Source organism: Oryza sativa, chromosome 6, assembly GCF_034140825.1.
Source record: "Oryza sativa Japonica Group chromosome 6, ASM3414082v1".
In the NCBI taxonomy this organism is placed as follows: Eukaryota; Viridiplantae; Streptophyta; class Magnoliopsida; order Poales; family Poaceae; genus Oryza; species Oryza sativa.
In genome coordinates, this window is record NC_089040.1 from 30762319 (window position 1) to 30778722 (window position 16404).

Sequence of the window (16404 nt, forward strand, 5' to 3'; positions counted from 1 at the left end):
TTTGGTTGGAAGACTTGAGAATTCGAGGGGGTTTAGGATGGGGAATGATGGGGAATTAAAATGTCGAATTCCCACCAATCTCTTACCTGGGAGAGGCATGTTAATTCGTGAGACTTGGAGGGAATTCAATGTGAAACCAAACAAGGGATGAGGACTAAAAATGTAACTCCCATGACCAATCCCACCATTAACTCCCTCCTTGAAACTCCCATTCCTCTTCCCTTCTCTTGCCAAACTGGCCGTAAGCACTGGAGTAGTTATCTTCAATAATTTTTGTTCACAAATTATTATAAACATTAATGATCGAATATTTGTTTTGAGACTATGTAGATGTTCAAAACATAAAAATAAGATATCTCCCAGGTTGTTTCTCGACTTGTTTCTGTGGGTTTTCTGTGAAATATTTAAGATTGGATTTTATTAACTGGTTACAAGAAATGCTATTTATAAGTACCACTGAGAGATGGAGAAAGAGAACATTGCTTCTTATCCATACACGTCCATACCCAATCTGCTTCTCATCAAGTCACACCAATTAAAAAATCAATTCGAGAAACCAAACTAAGTACTCCCACCTTTCCTAAATGTTTGACGCTGTTGACTTTTTTAAACATATTTAAATGTTCGTCTTATTCAAAAACTTTTGTGAAATGTATAAAACTATATGTATAATAAAAGTATATTTAACAATAAATCAAATGATAGGATAAAAACTAATAATTACTTAAATTTTTTGAATAAGACGAACAGTCAAACATTTTTAAAAAAGTCAACGGTGTCAAGCATTTTAGGATGGAGGGAGTACTAGCTCTTTAACCAAACAGCCCGAGTTCATTAGTAGCCGCACAAAAGTATTTCGGTGTGTTTTTATGGTAAATACTTAATATAGTTAAATTTGCTCAGGCTTTTTTTTTTTTGAATTCTCCACCAGACGAAACCGATCGTTGATTAAAGTCAGGGGACCAAGCTGATCTGTAGTTTTTCTTCTTTTTTTTTTAAAAAAAAACTGATCAGTAACCCTTTTCTCCTTGTAATTATCTGAATTTCGTCGTTTGATTGTTGACTTAAGAGCATCACCAACAGACTACTTATCTGATTCCCAAAACTAATTTAATAGATTTTAGTCCAAAAAACAGCTCTAACAGATCTCCTACTCTATTACCAAAGTTTTAGAGTTCCCTTCTTCCGATTTCTCGCTCCGTTTATATGCGGACGCGAAAGTTGTGCTTCCAATTTCGCACTCCCGCCCCTCTCCTCCTGTTCCCGTGCATGGGAGATAGCGATCTTTCTGCGCGTGAAAGAAAAAAACGAAATTTTCTGTTGATAGTTTAACAGAAGAGTCCACTTTTAAGTTTTGGGGATTGAATTTAGGCTATATGTTGGAGTTTTTTCACTTCCTATTTTCAGTTTAGGAAACCAAAAACAATTTTTTAGGGGGAGATTATAGATAATCTGTTGGTGATGCTCAAGCAGTATCCAAAATTTAAAATTTGAAACTTAATCTTAGATCTGATTTTGTCATTTTATCGTAGCCTACTAATTTTCATCATTGGGTTATAAACCCCGAACAATATAATGTTTTTACCCATAAATTAATTTTGTTGCTTCATTTACTTTTTTATAGCTCATCATCTTTTTTTTTAAATGGCAGCTCTGTGACAGTGCAATCCTGTTCATTCAGTTCAGTGCACCTTGGCCCGCTTCATTTTTTTTTCTATAGCATGAAGGCATAATGGTCACTTGGCAAGCTAATGTTGCGGTACTACTCATGGCTTGACAATACTAACCAATAGGGTGGCATGCGCATTTACACGGCTAGATCTACTTTAAAATTTACTAAAATGATAATGGGATGGTCAAATCCTTACCATGCCAATGAGAATGGGATGGTCAAAAAATTTAGGTTTAGAAACGAGTAAAAAAAATAGATTTAGAGACGAGCCATATAAATTCCCTCATCACGCCACACAAACAGAAGGATAAATTTGATCCAATTACACACAAACAGACTCTTCTGAAAACTGAGGGACTAAAGTAAGCATTGATTAAAAGTCGAGGGACCAAATCAACCAAATCAACCAAATCAACCTCCTCCTTCGAGTTATCCTGATTCTGACGGCTGCTCCGTTGACGCTGTTCATTGGGTAAACTTGGGTTCAGAGCACCTTCGCGCGCTATATACATATCTGCGTATTTGTTATAGCAAGTGGCGTGTTCCAGCTCGAGATGCACCGGAGATAACCCCAGATAAGGATCAAAGGATTAGGCAATCTGTATGCGTACAGGTCACTGATGACCTGTAGATTTGCCCTTGCTTGATACTCTTCCAGTCCTCTTTGATCCTCTCCAACTAAGCATGCTATTACTTTAATAGTTTCCATGGAGTAAGAGCATGTGATTGTAATGGAGCTGATTAAATAACTGCAAGCACTAGAACAAACAGGGGCATGCGACCTGCTGTTGCAGACCTGAGACTTGCAGCTGTGGTTACAAGGAAGAAAGGTTGTGAACTTCTACCAGAGCTGCATGTTCAGTTCATCCACTCCTTCCTTTCTCTAGAAACAGAGGGAAAAAAATACAGTATCAGCTAGAGATCTGCAAAAATGAACATATATATGATTGAAGTGAGCTCTTTTACAGCATATTGAGGTAGCCACAAGTGACAAGTCAATTCAAGCAAGTTATGCACAACTACTGACGGCCACATATGCATTATTTGCTAGTGAAATAACAGAAGTACATATGTTACAAACTGCAAGCTTACAAGTTGTGGAAAATGTCCTTTGTAAACATCAGCCTCCTTGACTCATTTGTCATGGAATTGCAGGCCACACCAACTGCAGGCAATTGAGCAGGAGAGAACTCTCCAGGTGAAGCCACCATACTTTTGAAATTGTTGACATTGTTAAGTACCTCCTGCTGATAAACAAGTGGAAGCTGTTTGCTGTCAGAAGCTGAGGGAAATAATGAAGATTGTACTTCATATAGTTCAAGAAGAATGTCTGTTTCTACCGACAAGTATTAACTGACTATATGAATACATTGCACTACCTTGATGAACTGAAGAAGAAGAAAAATTAGTATAGCACGCTGATAACATATTTTAACTGAACTAGGCCAACGCAACGTATAAATTTCGGTTAACTGAACTAGGCCAAAACAGGGTATAAATTTCAGTTAATCAGAAAGGTACTTTACATATCGAGTCTAAGAGTGCCAAATTCAACGATAAGAACTGACACAAGGAAAATTTCAGTGAAACACAACAGTTTTCTCAAAGTTAATAGTTCCATTAAAACCCGGAACCGCTGAAAGATATGATAAATAGGAAAAGTTGACTGACCAAACAATCAGCTGCAGAGATGAACTTGTATGCTTTCACCAAGCAGTTTTTGTGTAATAATACACACGGTGGAAGAGGCACAAGTCATTTATTAACTTATATTGTGCATGGAAACAACTGTGAAGGTAAGGCATGTCCTAATCCAAAAGGAGGCCTGCACAGTAGATCAGAACAAGCAGGTTGGTCAGATAGATGAATTAAACAATAGCAGTGGTGTGCCAAACAGAATGTGAACTGGGGATGTGTCATGTCAAACAAGGGTGTGTTTTGTTACCATTACCTTGGATTAGTAGTATCGTCTGTCTTTGATGATCGGAATGGTTCCTCTCAGGTCGCGGCACTGCCTTTTGAGCTCCTCGTTGTTGCTAGAACGGACATCTAGTACTTCCAGTGAACTCGGAAGGCCGCCCTTGGGCAGCGAACGGATGGCTGGACAGGACCAGATCTTTAATCTCTTGAGGCTGGTGAGTCTGTGTAACCCAGTGGGGAGGGACTGCAGCTCCGAGCAGTACCAAAATTCAAGGTCCTGGAGGGAGGAGAGGAGCAGAAGTGCCGCGCTTTGCTCCTTTGTGAAGCGCTCCACCTCGTCGTTCCAACTAATGGTTAGGCTGGTGAGTGAGGAAGCAAGGAGGCTGCAGATGGGCGCGGCAAGGACCTTTGTGATGTCATCTGTTTGGAGGCACTGCAGCCGCAAGGAGTCAGAGCCACACCCGACGAAGAATTTGGGGGTCTCGAAGATGTTCAGGTTTGTGAGTTGGCCATGGGCGAGGAGAGAAGACAAGTCCTCACCTCTTAAATCCATACATTTCCGTATGGTTAATCTGGTGAGAGAGCTGAGGTTTGAGAGAGGCGCCAGAGTCTCCATGCCTCCCACACCATCAAGATGCAGATATTGCAGGGAGGATGGAAATGGGAAGCAAGACGAGGAGGAGGACGAGTAGTAGGAGGAGAGGAAATTGGGGCAACCCCGAATAGTGAGTGTTCTTAGGAAGTGCAGGCCTTGTAATCCTCCTCCTATGCTTCTTAAGCCTCCTGCCATGCCATCTACGAGAGAATCAAACTGCAGGATCAGCTTTGAGATATTCTCTATGTACAAATCCTGAAGTTGGTGAGGCAAGAGCAGCAGTCCTGCATCAGCTGCTGCTTTCTCATCCTCTCCTCTTAGTTGCTCCTGCTCCTGCTCCTGTCCTATATGTGCATCCTCCAACTTATGACCAGAAGGTGACGACGACAATGCTGACATTGCCATTGTCTGCTCCTTCGCCACACCAAGCACTCTTATCTTCCCACAACCTTGTAATGAAAACATTGACAGCTTGGGGAAAAGAGACAGCAACAGCGTCAGTTCCTTCCCGCTACAGCTACAGTCATCGATACTGAGACCCTCAATCTGAAATTGGTAGCCGACAGTGTTCTCAGCTTCAACATTCAACAAGACATTACTTGAATCATGTATCGTGGGACTCCTCAAACATGATAGCACTAGGAGATGTTTCAGTGGCAAAGGAGGACATTTCTTCAAATACAACACTTTCAGTTCAGTTAGATTACTAAATGCCAATACATTCCAGAATGACATATCTAGATGGCCATCCTTTCCCACAACTTTCAAGCAAAATTCAGATTGGTTATTTTTTGAGTAATCCAACCGCTGAAAATCTGATCCCACTTCATCAATAAGAACACGACATGGAGAGCTTGTCCAAGGAATGTGAGGAAATGATGACAGCTTTGGACAATTTACAACCTCAAGCTCCCTTAGTGTAGGGAATTGGGTCAAGTTCATCTCCTGTCCTGATCGAGGGCAAGTTGAATGTGAAAATGGCAACTCCATAAGTTCTGGGCAATCTCTTATAATGAACACCTCTAGCAGGGAGAACACATGGGAAGCATCATTTCCAACCCATTTTGCTAGCTGTGGTATGCCAAGCAGCTCTAACCTTTTTAATTTTTGAAAGCTCTGACTTGTTGTACAACCCAAGGATTCTTCACCGGACGCATTAACCAACCACAACTCACCTAGAGGGGGAAATTTGTTCCACTGTATGCTATCCAAACGAAGAGCTTGCAAGTTTTTGGTAGACAAGTTAACACCCAACCATGATGGGCAAGATTGCTATGTGGTTTAAGATTTTCAAGAACATGTTCTGCTTGTGAAGAATCATCAGACCAAACTAATACTAACTTGTGTAAGTGCCTTTTGTTTAAAAGGTTTGCTTCCTCCCCTGTCTGTGCATTTTCAAGATTATAAATGCACAGTGATCCTTTTAGCTCTTCCAACTGCCCTATCTGTCTTAATGCAAATGCCTCAGCTTGTCCTTTGACTTCAAATCTCTTTAATTCTTGTAAGCATTTCAGCTTTCCCACATTAGCAATGGCAGAGTGAAAAGAATCATTTGGGTCAAGAAAATGCCGCAGCTTTATAAGGTTACTCATATCACTCGGTAAATTAAAGTGACCACTGCATTGCCGTACATCAAGGATCCTCAAGTGATAAAATCTTGAAATGATGTTGGATAGACTTAATTCTTGAAAATACCCTTTCACAATCCTTAGATAGTAAAGTTCAGTTTTGGGGATTTTTTCTGGTGTGTTGTTCACAGCCACACACACACACTATTTCACTTAGCTACATATGCAAGAAGGTCCCCAATACAAGTGCATATTACATCAGCACTCCCCCTCAAGATGGGCAAAAGATATCAATCATGCCCATCTTGTTACACATTGACTCACTCTCACTAGGACCTAATCCCTTGGTTAAACAATCAGCTAGCTGCTCAGAAGATTTAATGTATTGTAGTCTAAGAGCCCCATTATCGATCTTCTCTTTGATGAAGAACCTATCAATTTCGATATGTTTGGTGCGGTCATGTTGAACTGGATTGTTTGCAATGTTGATAGCAGATTTGTTGTCACAATGAAGCACCACAGTATTATTTCTGAACAACCGTAGCTCCAACAATAGATTCTTCACCCACAACATCTCACTTAAACTCAATGCCATGGCTCTATACTCAGCTTCCGTGGTAGATCGAGCCACTACCGCCTGCTTCTTGCTTCGCCAACAGACAACATTGCCACCCACAAATACACAATATCCTGATGTAGATCTTCTATCATCCACACTGCTTGCCCAATCAGCATCACAATATCCTTCCACATCCAAGTGTTGGTTCTTTCTAAACCACAACCCCTTACCAGGAGTTCCTTTCAAGTACCTCAAGATCCTATGAACCACCTCTAGATGAGTTGTTCTAGGATCATGCATATACCTACTAACCACACTCACCGCATAAGAGATATCTGGTCTCGTGTGGCATAGATATATCAAACGTCCAACCAACCTCTGATAAGTTTCCCTATCAACTGGATCACCTGACTGTGCACTCAATTGGTGATTCCTATCAATGGGAGTAGCACTTGTACGACATCCAAGCATTCCGGTTTCTGTTAACAAATCAAGGACATACTTTCTTTGAGAGAGAACTATCCCCTTTGATGATCGAGCAACCTCAATCCCAAGAAAGTATCGAAGAGGTCCAAGATCCTTCACCTCAAAGGCCTCTCCTAATCGCTGCTTTAAGCATTTGATCTCTTCTACATCATCTCTAGTGATCACTATATCATCAACATAAACAGCCAAGATAGTGATGTGTGCCCCCCTATGTCTATAGAAAACTGTGTGATCTCCATTACATTGTGAATATCCCATATTGCACAATGCACGCCTAAACCTGTCAAACCATGCACGTGGGGATTGTTTCAAACCGTACAAGGACTTCTTGAGCCTACATACCTTCCCAACAGTCTGGCTATTTCCAAATCCAGGGGGAATCTCCATATATACCTCCTCTTGTAAATCACCATGTAGAAAAGCATTCTTGACATCTAACTGATGAAGAGGCCATCCAAAGTTAACTGCACATGATATCAAAATCCTCACCGTACTCATCTTAGCCACAGGTGCAAATGTTTCATCATAGTCAATTCCATATGTTTGACTATAACCTTTTGCAACTAATCTTGCTTTATATCTATCCACTTTCCCTTCAGGGGTTTGCTTCACTGTAAATACCCATTTACATCCCACTGCTCTTTTCCCCATTGGTAGTTTCACAAGTTCCCATGTCTTATTCTTTTCAAGGGCACGCAACTCCTCCTTCATTGCATCCTTCCATCTTGGATCTTGTTTTGCACATCTCCAGTCCTTTGGAATAGGCACTATTTGCAATGATGCAATGAATGCTTTATATGCAGGTGAAATATGAGAGTATGAGATATAGTTTGCAATGTCATGTCTAGAACTAAGGTGTTCAAAACCAAGGCGTATAGGAGGTCTTCCAGCATTAGATCTAGTTTCTCTACGTTGTGCAAGAGGTAACTCTACTTGTTTAAAGGTAGGAGAAATGTTACCACTTGTCTCAAGGAGGGAGGAACTTGTTGGAGAGAGGCTAGAGGAGGAATCTGGGACTGGGTACTCAAACTGCTGCAGCTGTTGTGACTCCTTGTCTTGCTCTTGCATAGGCTCACCACTTCTCTCCCCCTGATTCTGAATTTGGCTCCTCTGGTGCACTTGCTCCTTCCCTGTCACCTTATCAACTTGGTTCTTGTTCCTTCTTTGATATACTCTCATTTTAGTTTGTTGTACTTCCACACGCTCCAGAGGACATGGGATTGTCCCGACAACTACCCCCTCATCCTTGTCACAACTAATGTCTACTACCTTCTCACCAATGTCCACAACCTTCTCAATAGTATCACCAACAAAACTCGGAATTGACCCAATAACCACATCCTCATCACCTTGCTTATGTGCATCAACCTCAACTATCTCCCCCTCTCGACTGTCGATCTCGATGACAGTTGAGAACTCCTCTAGAAATTAATCAAGGTCTCCTCGACTCCTGTAATAAGGTTCAAACTCTCGAAATGTTACATCCATACTAACAAATAACCTCTTCCCAATAGGGTCCCAACACTTATAACCTTTCTGGTTAGATGCATAGCCAACAAAGACACATTTTACTGCATGAGGATCCAACTTGCCAACAAAAGGTCGATGATCTCTCACAAAACAAACACAACCAAATACCTTTGGGGGAACTTTAAATTCTCGCTTCCCAAGTAAAAGTTCAGCTGGTGATTTCATACCAAGTATCCTGGATGGCATGCGGTTGATAAGGTATGCGGCTGTCATCACTGCCTCACTCCACAGATACTTAGGTACGTTCATTTGAAACATTAATGACCGAGCCACCTCTAGCAAATGCCGATTCTTCCTCTCAGCTACACCATTTTGAGGGGGGGCTCCAGGACAAGTGGTTTGATGAATAATTCCATGATCTGAGACATATGACACAAACTCACTATTAATATACTCCGTCCCATTGTCAGTTCGAATAATCCGAACCCTTGCATCAAACTGATTGGTAACCAATTTGTGGAAGTCTTGAAAGCAACGAATGACCTCATTCTTATGTCTAAGCATGTAAATCCAAGTCATACGAGTATAACAATCAATAAAGGTAACAAACCATTCGAATCCACTCACAGAAGTAACTGGGCATGGTCCCCAAACATCAGAATGTATTAATATAAAAGGTTCACAACTACGAAGACCAATTCCAGCATATGTAGACCGTGTATGTTTGCCAAACTCACAAGCATCACAAACAAGTCTACTCTTGTCCACTTTGGTAAAGAGGTCAGGATACAGCTTACTCAAACTCTCGAAAGATGGATGTCCTAATTGACAATGAAGCAAAATAATCTCCTTCTCAGTATCTCCCACTACTACAGCCAATCCCATCTCCTCTTGATTGATGTACCACAGCCCATTACGCCTGACTCCAGTCCCAATCCTCCTCCCAGTCCCCTTCTCCTGGAAGAGACATGAATTCTCATCAAATATAACGATGCACTTGAATTGATCAATGATAGAACTAACAGAGAGGAGGTTGACTGGAAAGGAAGGGACATGCAAAACAGATGACAAGCTAATAGATGGAGTGCACTCTACTGACCCTATACCATGAATGAGTTGAGATGAACCATCAGCAATTTGGATAGTTTCAGAGGGAGCAATAGGGGAGTATGAGGAGAAATTATTAGGCAAGCCTGTGACATGTTTTGATGCACCTGAATCTATTATCCAGTCTACATGATGTCTATATGTGGATGCAAGTGCATGTGCCTGAGTACCTTCGCCCGTGTGGGCGTAGTTGGCAAAGTTACCGAAGTGGCTGGTTGTTGCTTTAGCAGAATTTTGTTGATTGGAGTCCACGGGGCCCTTATTCTTTTGCCATTCTTCCCATTGTGCAGCTTGTTCACCTGTTAGAGTGATAGATGAGCTCTCCCCCATGACAACATTGGCCCTAGGACCACCTAGGCCTCTACCTCGACTTCCACCACGGCCTCCACGTTCACCTCCTCGGCCACCTCGGTCTCCTACATAGCCACCATAGCCACCACGGCTCCCATTGAAGCCACCAAAGCCACCACGTGCTCCTCCACGAGCTACACCCCGACCATTATTGTTCCTAGGAGAAGGACAATTGTAGCTCACATGCCCCTTTAACCCACAATTATAACACTCCCTGTCATTAATTGTGATGTATGCAGACCTCACAGGATTACTTCCTTTCATCACTTTCTGCCTCATCTCCTCCTGAACCATGGCTGAAATAGCTTCCTCCATATTAGGTAATGTAGCTTGGTGAAACATAGCTGCTCTTCTATCCTCAAACTCCTTGTTCAACCCCTTTAAAAAATGAATGACTCTTCTCCTTTGCAGCCATTTATTTCCAATCACAATATCATCATCATGCTTTAATTGTAGGGGATCATAATGATCAAGATCTGCCCATAAATGTTGCAACTCGCTGGCATACTCTTGAACTGTTCTCCCTTCTTGCTTCAGATTCTCTACCTTGTCTTGAGCCTCAACCATCATCATAACATTTCCCTCTTCTGAATACATGTTGCTCAATGTCTTCCATATAATTGTTGCATTCTGAATAGCTTCTATCATCCTAGCAATAGATGGGGACACCGAAGTCATCAGCCATGCTACCACTGTAGAATTAGTGGCATTCCACATCTTCCATTCCACACTAGATTTATCAATAGGTTCAACACAAGTTTCCTCTAAATAATGTTCTACACCTTTTGCTCTCAGCATCAACCTTGCCCTTCTAGACCAGCTCAAGTAGTTTTTGGTCCCCTCCAACCTCACTTCATTTGGCATTACTTCCAATTTTATCTCAGATGGTCCTATCCCACTCCTAAGACCCATCATACCTGTAGCTATGAGGTCCTGCAACAGACTTTTCATCTCACCTTTAGTGAAAAAAGAAGATTCTCCTGCCACACTTTCCTTCTTCCCAGCCTGCAGTGCAGCATCCTCCTCAGCCTTTCTTTGTTCTTGAGTACCCTCGGTGTTCACCATCTTCTCTGCACTCCAAAAACCACTCTCAATAGATCACTGGTACCCCACTTCCCCTGCTTCCCCTTATCAACAATGGTAGGAAAAACTCTCCTCTAATCTTGGATAAAAGAAAAAAGGACCAGGCTTCTTCCCCTCACAGACCACAAGTCAAATGCTCCTCCATCCAGGCAGTAGCCAAAAAACAAGCAAAAACAAGAGACGTACCACCTCCTTCCTAGTTCCTGCAGCAAACAATCCTCCTATGTCACCAAGTCTGCAGCCAAGCCACCATCCTCCTTTTCCCTTAGCTGAGCTCCTCACATTTCCTGCGTGAGCAGCAGGTTACAACACACGCGCTGCGCCCGCGCGGCCGCGCGCAGCGCGCGCTCACCAGCCCCTCAACGTGGCTGTGTGTAGAGGCTGGTCAGGCCGGATGAGAGCAGGGGCGACGTGCGACGACGGCAGCGGCGACGGTGGCGGCGATGGACGGCGGCGGCGGCGGCAGCAAGCTAGGGTTAGGGCTCTGATACCATAAAGTTCAGTTTTGGGGATTTTTTCTGGTGTGTTGTTCACAGCCACACACACACACTATTTCACTTAGCTACATATGCAAGAAGGTCCCCAATACAAGTGCATATTACATCAACAGATAGCGTAGATGGACAAGTTTCGAGAAGTTACGCAACATATTCTCCATATCATAAGATGCATTAAACATCAAGATGACACGGAGTGCTTTTGCTTTACTCAACAAATTACCAAAAGGAATGACAAAGCTCCCATGATATTGTCCAAATAGCATCAAAGACTGTAGTTTTTCAACATCTAGTCTCTTATGTAGAGTGCTAAAATCCTTCTTAACATTTTCAAAAGTCACTCTATGATTTACATCCGTGTCGTCTATCACAATAGACAAATGTCGTACAGATGGTGGAATTTGCACACTTCTCACACTAGAACTACTTATAGCAAGATATTCATATGATGAAACCTTTAGTGCTAACTCATGTAGTAGGTCATGCATTGTATAGTACGGAGACCCATTTTTGTTCATGTCTTTTCTAAAAAATCCATAATTAACCAAATCATTCAAATAGCTCAGTCCTATCTCTTCGACTTTTTTGTTTTGATTCCGCGATTGTAATATGTCTAGTCCTATCCACAAGTGAATCATCTCGTCACTTTCAAATCTGTAATCTTCAGGGAACAGAGCACAATATGTAAAACAATGCTGTAGATGAAAAGGGAGATAGTCATAGCTAAGCTTTAGCGCTGGCATAATATCATTCTCACCGGTTTGCAGTTCCCATTCTCTACTTTCGAGGACACTTGTCCAATGCTCCAAGTCAAGGTGATTTCTCAATAACCGTCCTACAGTTTTTGCTGCCAAAGGGGAGCCCTTCAATTTTTCCGCTATCTTCTTCCCAGTGACAAGTAAGTCCACGTGATTGCCTATTGATTTCTCATCACCAAATACACATGCTTGGAATAGTTCCCAAAACACTTCAGATTCTAGCCCTTCCAACTGTATTGAATGATCAATTGTTTTAACCATTTCTGCGACTGCTAGAAAACGAGTGGTGACTAGAATTATATTTCCCGTTGATTGTGCTTTTCTTAGGGGTGCTAAGAGCCTTCTCCACTCATCCTCATTACCACAATTCCACATATCATCCAAGACAAGTAAAAACCTCTTTGATTTCAACCTTTGCTCAATTAAATCGTCTGGGCCACCAGATTTCTCATCTTTGAGTTCAGGCATTAACTTGGCAATCTCCTCTTTCAATCTATACACATTGAAATTGAGAGAGACACAGACCCAAACCTTAACATCAAAATGGTTCTGTACCTCCTTGTATATATGCTGAGTGAGAGTTGTCTTTCATATCCCACCTGAACCAACAATTGGAATGATGGTCAGGTCTTTGCCACAATAATCACCCCGAGTAATGCCAATAATTTTATTTATCTCACTCATCCTCCCATGAAATTTAGGGTCTATAAACTCTGAAGTGGTTACAGGCCGGCTCATAGCAACGCTGCTTGGAAGAAAAGGTGCTTGCCCTGGCATCCGGGAAAGCGCAGCATTGAGACTCATGAGGCCAATGTTGCGGTTTGATTCCAACAACTCCAGATTAAGGATGGTGGAGACCTTGGCGCAGACTGGTTTTAGCTGCTCGACGATGTGCTTCATTCTTGTGGACAGATCCACCCTGTCAAACTTCAGCTTTGGTGTTTTCATGGTGTGCTCTATGTGCGATGCTTTGCAAGGATAGGCGCAGCAGAGGAACTGGCTTCTTTCTGTAGGAATGTTGCAATGGTGATAAAGGTGTCACAACCGTCATGTTCAGTTACAAAAGAGAGGCGTGGAAGGTGTTTATATTATCAATGAGATGGATAGTAAGTACCTCGAGCATTGGAAAAGAGCTTGTGAATGCAGCTGCTGCCTGCAAGTGCTTCCCCATCGTTGGTATGGCGACTCGCTTCCCCATTATCTCCGCATGAGCACGCCTTCTTCTTGATGTTTCTGACTGTGCGGCGTGTGTTGAGCACGAGGCCATAGAGGCAGCCCTTGGCGTGCTCTTCGGCGGCCTCGTAGGTGCCATCAAGCTCGTCCTGGATGCGGAAGTAGTCGAGCTCGTCCAGCACGTCCTCGGCGTCGTAGGCCAGGCCGCGGAGCTTCAGGAGCAGCTGCTGCAGCGCGGGGTTGCTGGTCTCTCTGCTGCGAGCGTTGTGCAGCATCCCCTGCGCATAGAGCAGCTCCATCTTGATGGCGTCGACATTAGGGCCGAGCTCCGTGGTGGCAGCCCACGCCTCGACGAACCCTCCCGACAGCGGGCTCAGCGCCTTGCCGACCACCCATCGCGCCGCGTTCACGGCCACCGACTCCATCGCGCGCTCTCCTCGACACCGGGCACGAGTAGGATCTCTCAGCTAAGCCGGTGGTCGACCAGAGAGATCAGCGTACAATGAAACTGCACAGATTCACAGAGAGGTAGTAGTAGCAGTGGCAAAGCAATAAAGGCCTTTGTTTTGATTCCCTCCTGCTTTATCCTTGTGGCAACTTTGGTTGCACCTTTATTCTAAAAAAAAGAGGCAGTCAATGAAAAGGGGCAGTACTCTTGCCCTCTTATTCTAAAAAAAAAAAAAAAAACTTTGGTTGCACCTTGACTCCTACGATCAAAGACAGCCTGGGACTGCGGCAGCATCTGCTTCGCTTCGTTTGAGATGGTTCATGTCTGGACATCCGATGCGGCAGCAGGCCAGCAATCAAGCATCTGTTCGATGCTTCCTTCGCTACCCTGATCGTGAAATCTCCATGTGCCGATGGGCATGTCACACAGTCACAGGCATGAATTCCTTGGGAATCACAGTGCCAGGCTGCTGCTTGTGCTGCACTACCTGCTGCGCAACCAAGAAGTTTTGTGTTCCTCTTCAGCTGCTTCTCTGAGGAAAAGATAGACAAACCTGGTTTGCACAGTAAAAATTTTGCCTGCAGACGAAACGCTAGAGCAGCATGGAGACTCTTTTTCCCAGTGCCGAACCAACAAAATTGTTCTAAAGTAGATGATGCACTATGCAAGTTCTCAAGAGGATTCAGAAATGGAAGGTGGAAGAAAACACAGAGCAAACAGGAAATATAACCAAACAGTGCCCATTGCTTGATTTAAAGATGGTACATTTCGGAAATGGTGGCCTCTCCTTGAGTGAAATGTTAAATTGATTGGCTACCTACGATAGTGCATTTTAAACTCTCGCGGAACATCTCCTCATTGTCTGGGTAATCCAAATAGTTATGAAAACAAAAATTAAAGAAGACGTATTAATATGTGATATATCACTCTACAAACATAAAAGTTAAACTATAGCTATTCACAATAAAATTTATTATTTTCGTTGTAACATGTAGAAGTTAAATTTAATATTACACGTTTGTAGAGTGATCTATTACATATTATTATCTTCTTTTATGGTTTTTCATAATCATTTAAGTGACATGCAAACAACGGGGATGTCCCCTCGAGAGCTTTGAATAGTTCCCGCTAATTACCACTTTCTCTTTTAAAAGGAGAATCTTTGCTTTTATTGAAAGCAACATAGCAGTACTGATCACTAGTGAGTAATGATTCTCCCTGATCCACATCAGCTTACCAGTCACTTGTTTCTATCATCAGTCCAATTTGATAGCAGTGTTGCCTGCACATCTTGCATTTTCCAATTTCTACTCCCTTGTTTTTTCGCTGCGTGCACATTTCCTGAACAGCTAAACCATGTGTTTTTTAAATCTATACCTAACTAAAAAATGCATATGGCTTTCACACCTATTTTCGTCAATCCCTTCCTCCCTCCCTCCCACACAGCGCCCTCCTTCCCGGCGCCCCATCTCTTTTCGTCCCTCCCTCCCTCCCGTGCGCCTTTGTGTAGCGCCCGTTCCGTCGTGGCGCCTAGCGGGAAAATTATCTCTTAAAAAATCTAATTGCGAAATTTGTTTATTTGCTTGTTGTCTAGTGTCCGTGCCATCTCAAGATCTCAAACCCCGATCTATCGTCGAGTTCAAATCCGAATCCAAATCCTTCCAAATCAAATTCCTCCGCAAAAGTCTATTTTGCCTCCCCCGGGGGGTCGATGGGCCGATTTCCTCCCGGCCCATCTCCCCCTCTCCCCCGGCCCATCTCCCCCTCTCCCCCGGCGCGCTCCCGCTCTCTCTCCCTCTCTCTCGCTCTCTCTCGCCCCCTCCCCTTCCCGGCGCGCTCCCTCTCCCCTCTCCCTCAGCTCCGCTCCGCTCCGCCCGCGCGCCGCGCGCGCGTGCGTGGGAGCCGCGCCGAGCGCTCCTCCTCCTCCGCTCTGTCCGCGCGCGTGCGCGTGAGTCACCGCGCCGAGCGCCTCCTCCCCTCGCTTTCCTTCTCCTCTCCCTGGCGAGCTCCCCGCTCGCAAAGCCGGCCCCCGCGCGCTGTTGTTCGCGCGCGCGCCCGCGTGGTCCTCGCCCGCACCGCGTGGTCGCCGCCCGGCCCCGCTGCCCTGCCGCGCCTGCAGCCGCTCGGCCCCGCAGCCAGCGCGCGTGCTCGAGCCGCGCCTCTCCATCCGCTGCGCCCTCCCATTGCAAGCCGCGCGCGCGTGCCGAGTGGCCGACCATCTGGTCGCCGCCGCCGTCACCCTCTACCGCGCCAGCCCGCGCCTATCGCCCGTGTCGTCGCGCCGCTCCAAACCGCCCCGCCGTCATCGCCGTCGTCATCGCCTCGGCCCCGCCACTCCGCGCGCAAGCCGCCAAGGGACGGAGGCCGAGCCCTCCTCCCTCTGCCTCGACGCCCCCGCTCCCCTTCCCCTTTTCCCAAAGAAGAAAGGGGCGAGCCCCCCTTTCTCTCCCTCCTTTTTCCCCTTTTCCTCCCGCCGGCGTCATCCTCCCTCCCTCCTGTCGCCGTTTTGGCCGCTAGCCGGAGCGACAGCTCGCGCCTTGACCGCCAAAGTCGGTTTCCAAACTGACATTGCCGCCCCCTATAAACCCAAGCGCCCTCCCTTCCCTTTTCTCCCATTCTTCCCTGTTTCTCGCCCGCGCCATTGCCGTCCCTCTCGCCGACCGCAGCCGTCGCGTGTGTGCCGGAGGAGCCGGTGCGCACTAGGACGCGGAAGGGGA

General features: G+C 44.6%; 4 protein-coding genes across 5 annotated transcripts; all 4 read right to left on the bottom strand.

Moving 5' to 3' along the window:
- Window positions 1–1946: 1946 nt before the first annotated feature.
- LOC107278294 (putative disease resistance protein At3g14460) lies at window positions 1947–11336 on the bottom strand. Its single transcript, XM_026026364.2, is given in 5 exon segments — window positions 1947–2555; window positions 2765–2919; window positions 3344–3497; window positions 3624–5455; window positions 5458–11336. Coding segments are annotated over 2 exon segments (2148 nt in total). The 5' UTR covers window positions 5780–11336; the 3' UTR covers window positions 1947–2555; window positions 2765–2919; window positions 3344–3497; window positions 3624–3629.
- LOC107281441 (uncharacterized) lies at window positions 5901–11336 on the bottom strand. 2 transcript variants are annotated; one of them, XM_015788337.2, is made up of 2 exons: window positions 9581–11336; window positions 5901–9227 (listed from the first exon to the last, which is right to left on the bottom strand). In XM_015788337.2, exons 1-2 carry the CDS (start codon window positions 10791–10793, stop codon window positions 9184–9186), a joined length of 1257 nt encoding a protein of 418 aa, XP_015643823.1. In that variant the 5' UTR covers window positions 10794–11336; the 3' UTR covers window positions 5901–9183. The 2 variants fall into 2 exon arrangements, with proteins under 2 accessions (XP_015643823.1, XP_015643822.1); XM_015788336.2 differs by having other exon boundaries at window positions 9548–11336.
- LOC136357083 (putative disease resistance protein RGA3) lies at window positions 5901–12534 on the bottom strand. The gene has a single exon (XM_066311828.1). The coding sequence runs from the start codon at window positions 12532–12534 to the stop codon at window positions 11410–11412; it is 1125 nt and encodes a 374-aa protein (XP_066167925.1). The 3' UTR covers window positions 5901–11409.
- Window positions 11520–14526, bottom strand: LOC4342014 (uncharacterized). Its single transcript, XM_015788338.3, has 3 exons — window positions 13939–14526; window positions 13181–13855; window positions 11520–13073 (listed from the first exon to the last, which is right to left on the bottom strand). The coding sequence occupies exons 2-3, from the start codon at window positions 13662–13664 to the stop codon at window positions 12655–12657; spliced, it is 903 nt and encodes a 300-aa protein (XP_015643824.1). The 5' UTR covers window positions 13665–13855; window positions 13939–14526; the 3' UTR covers window positions 11520–12654.
- Between the last annotated feature and the right edge of the window lie 1878 nt (window positions 14527–16404).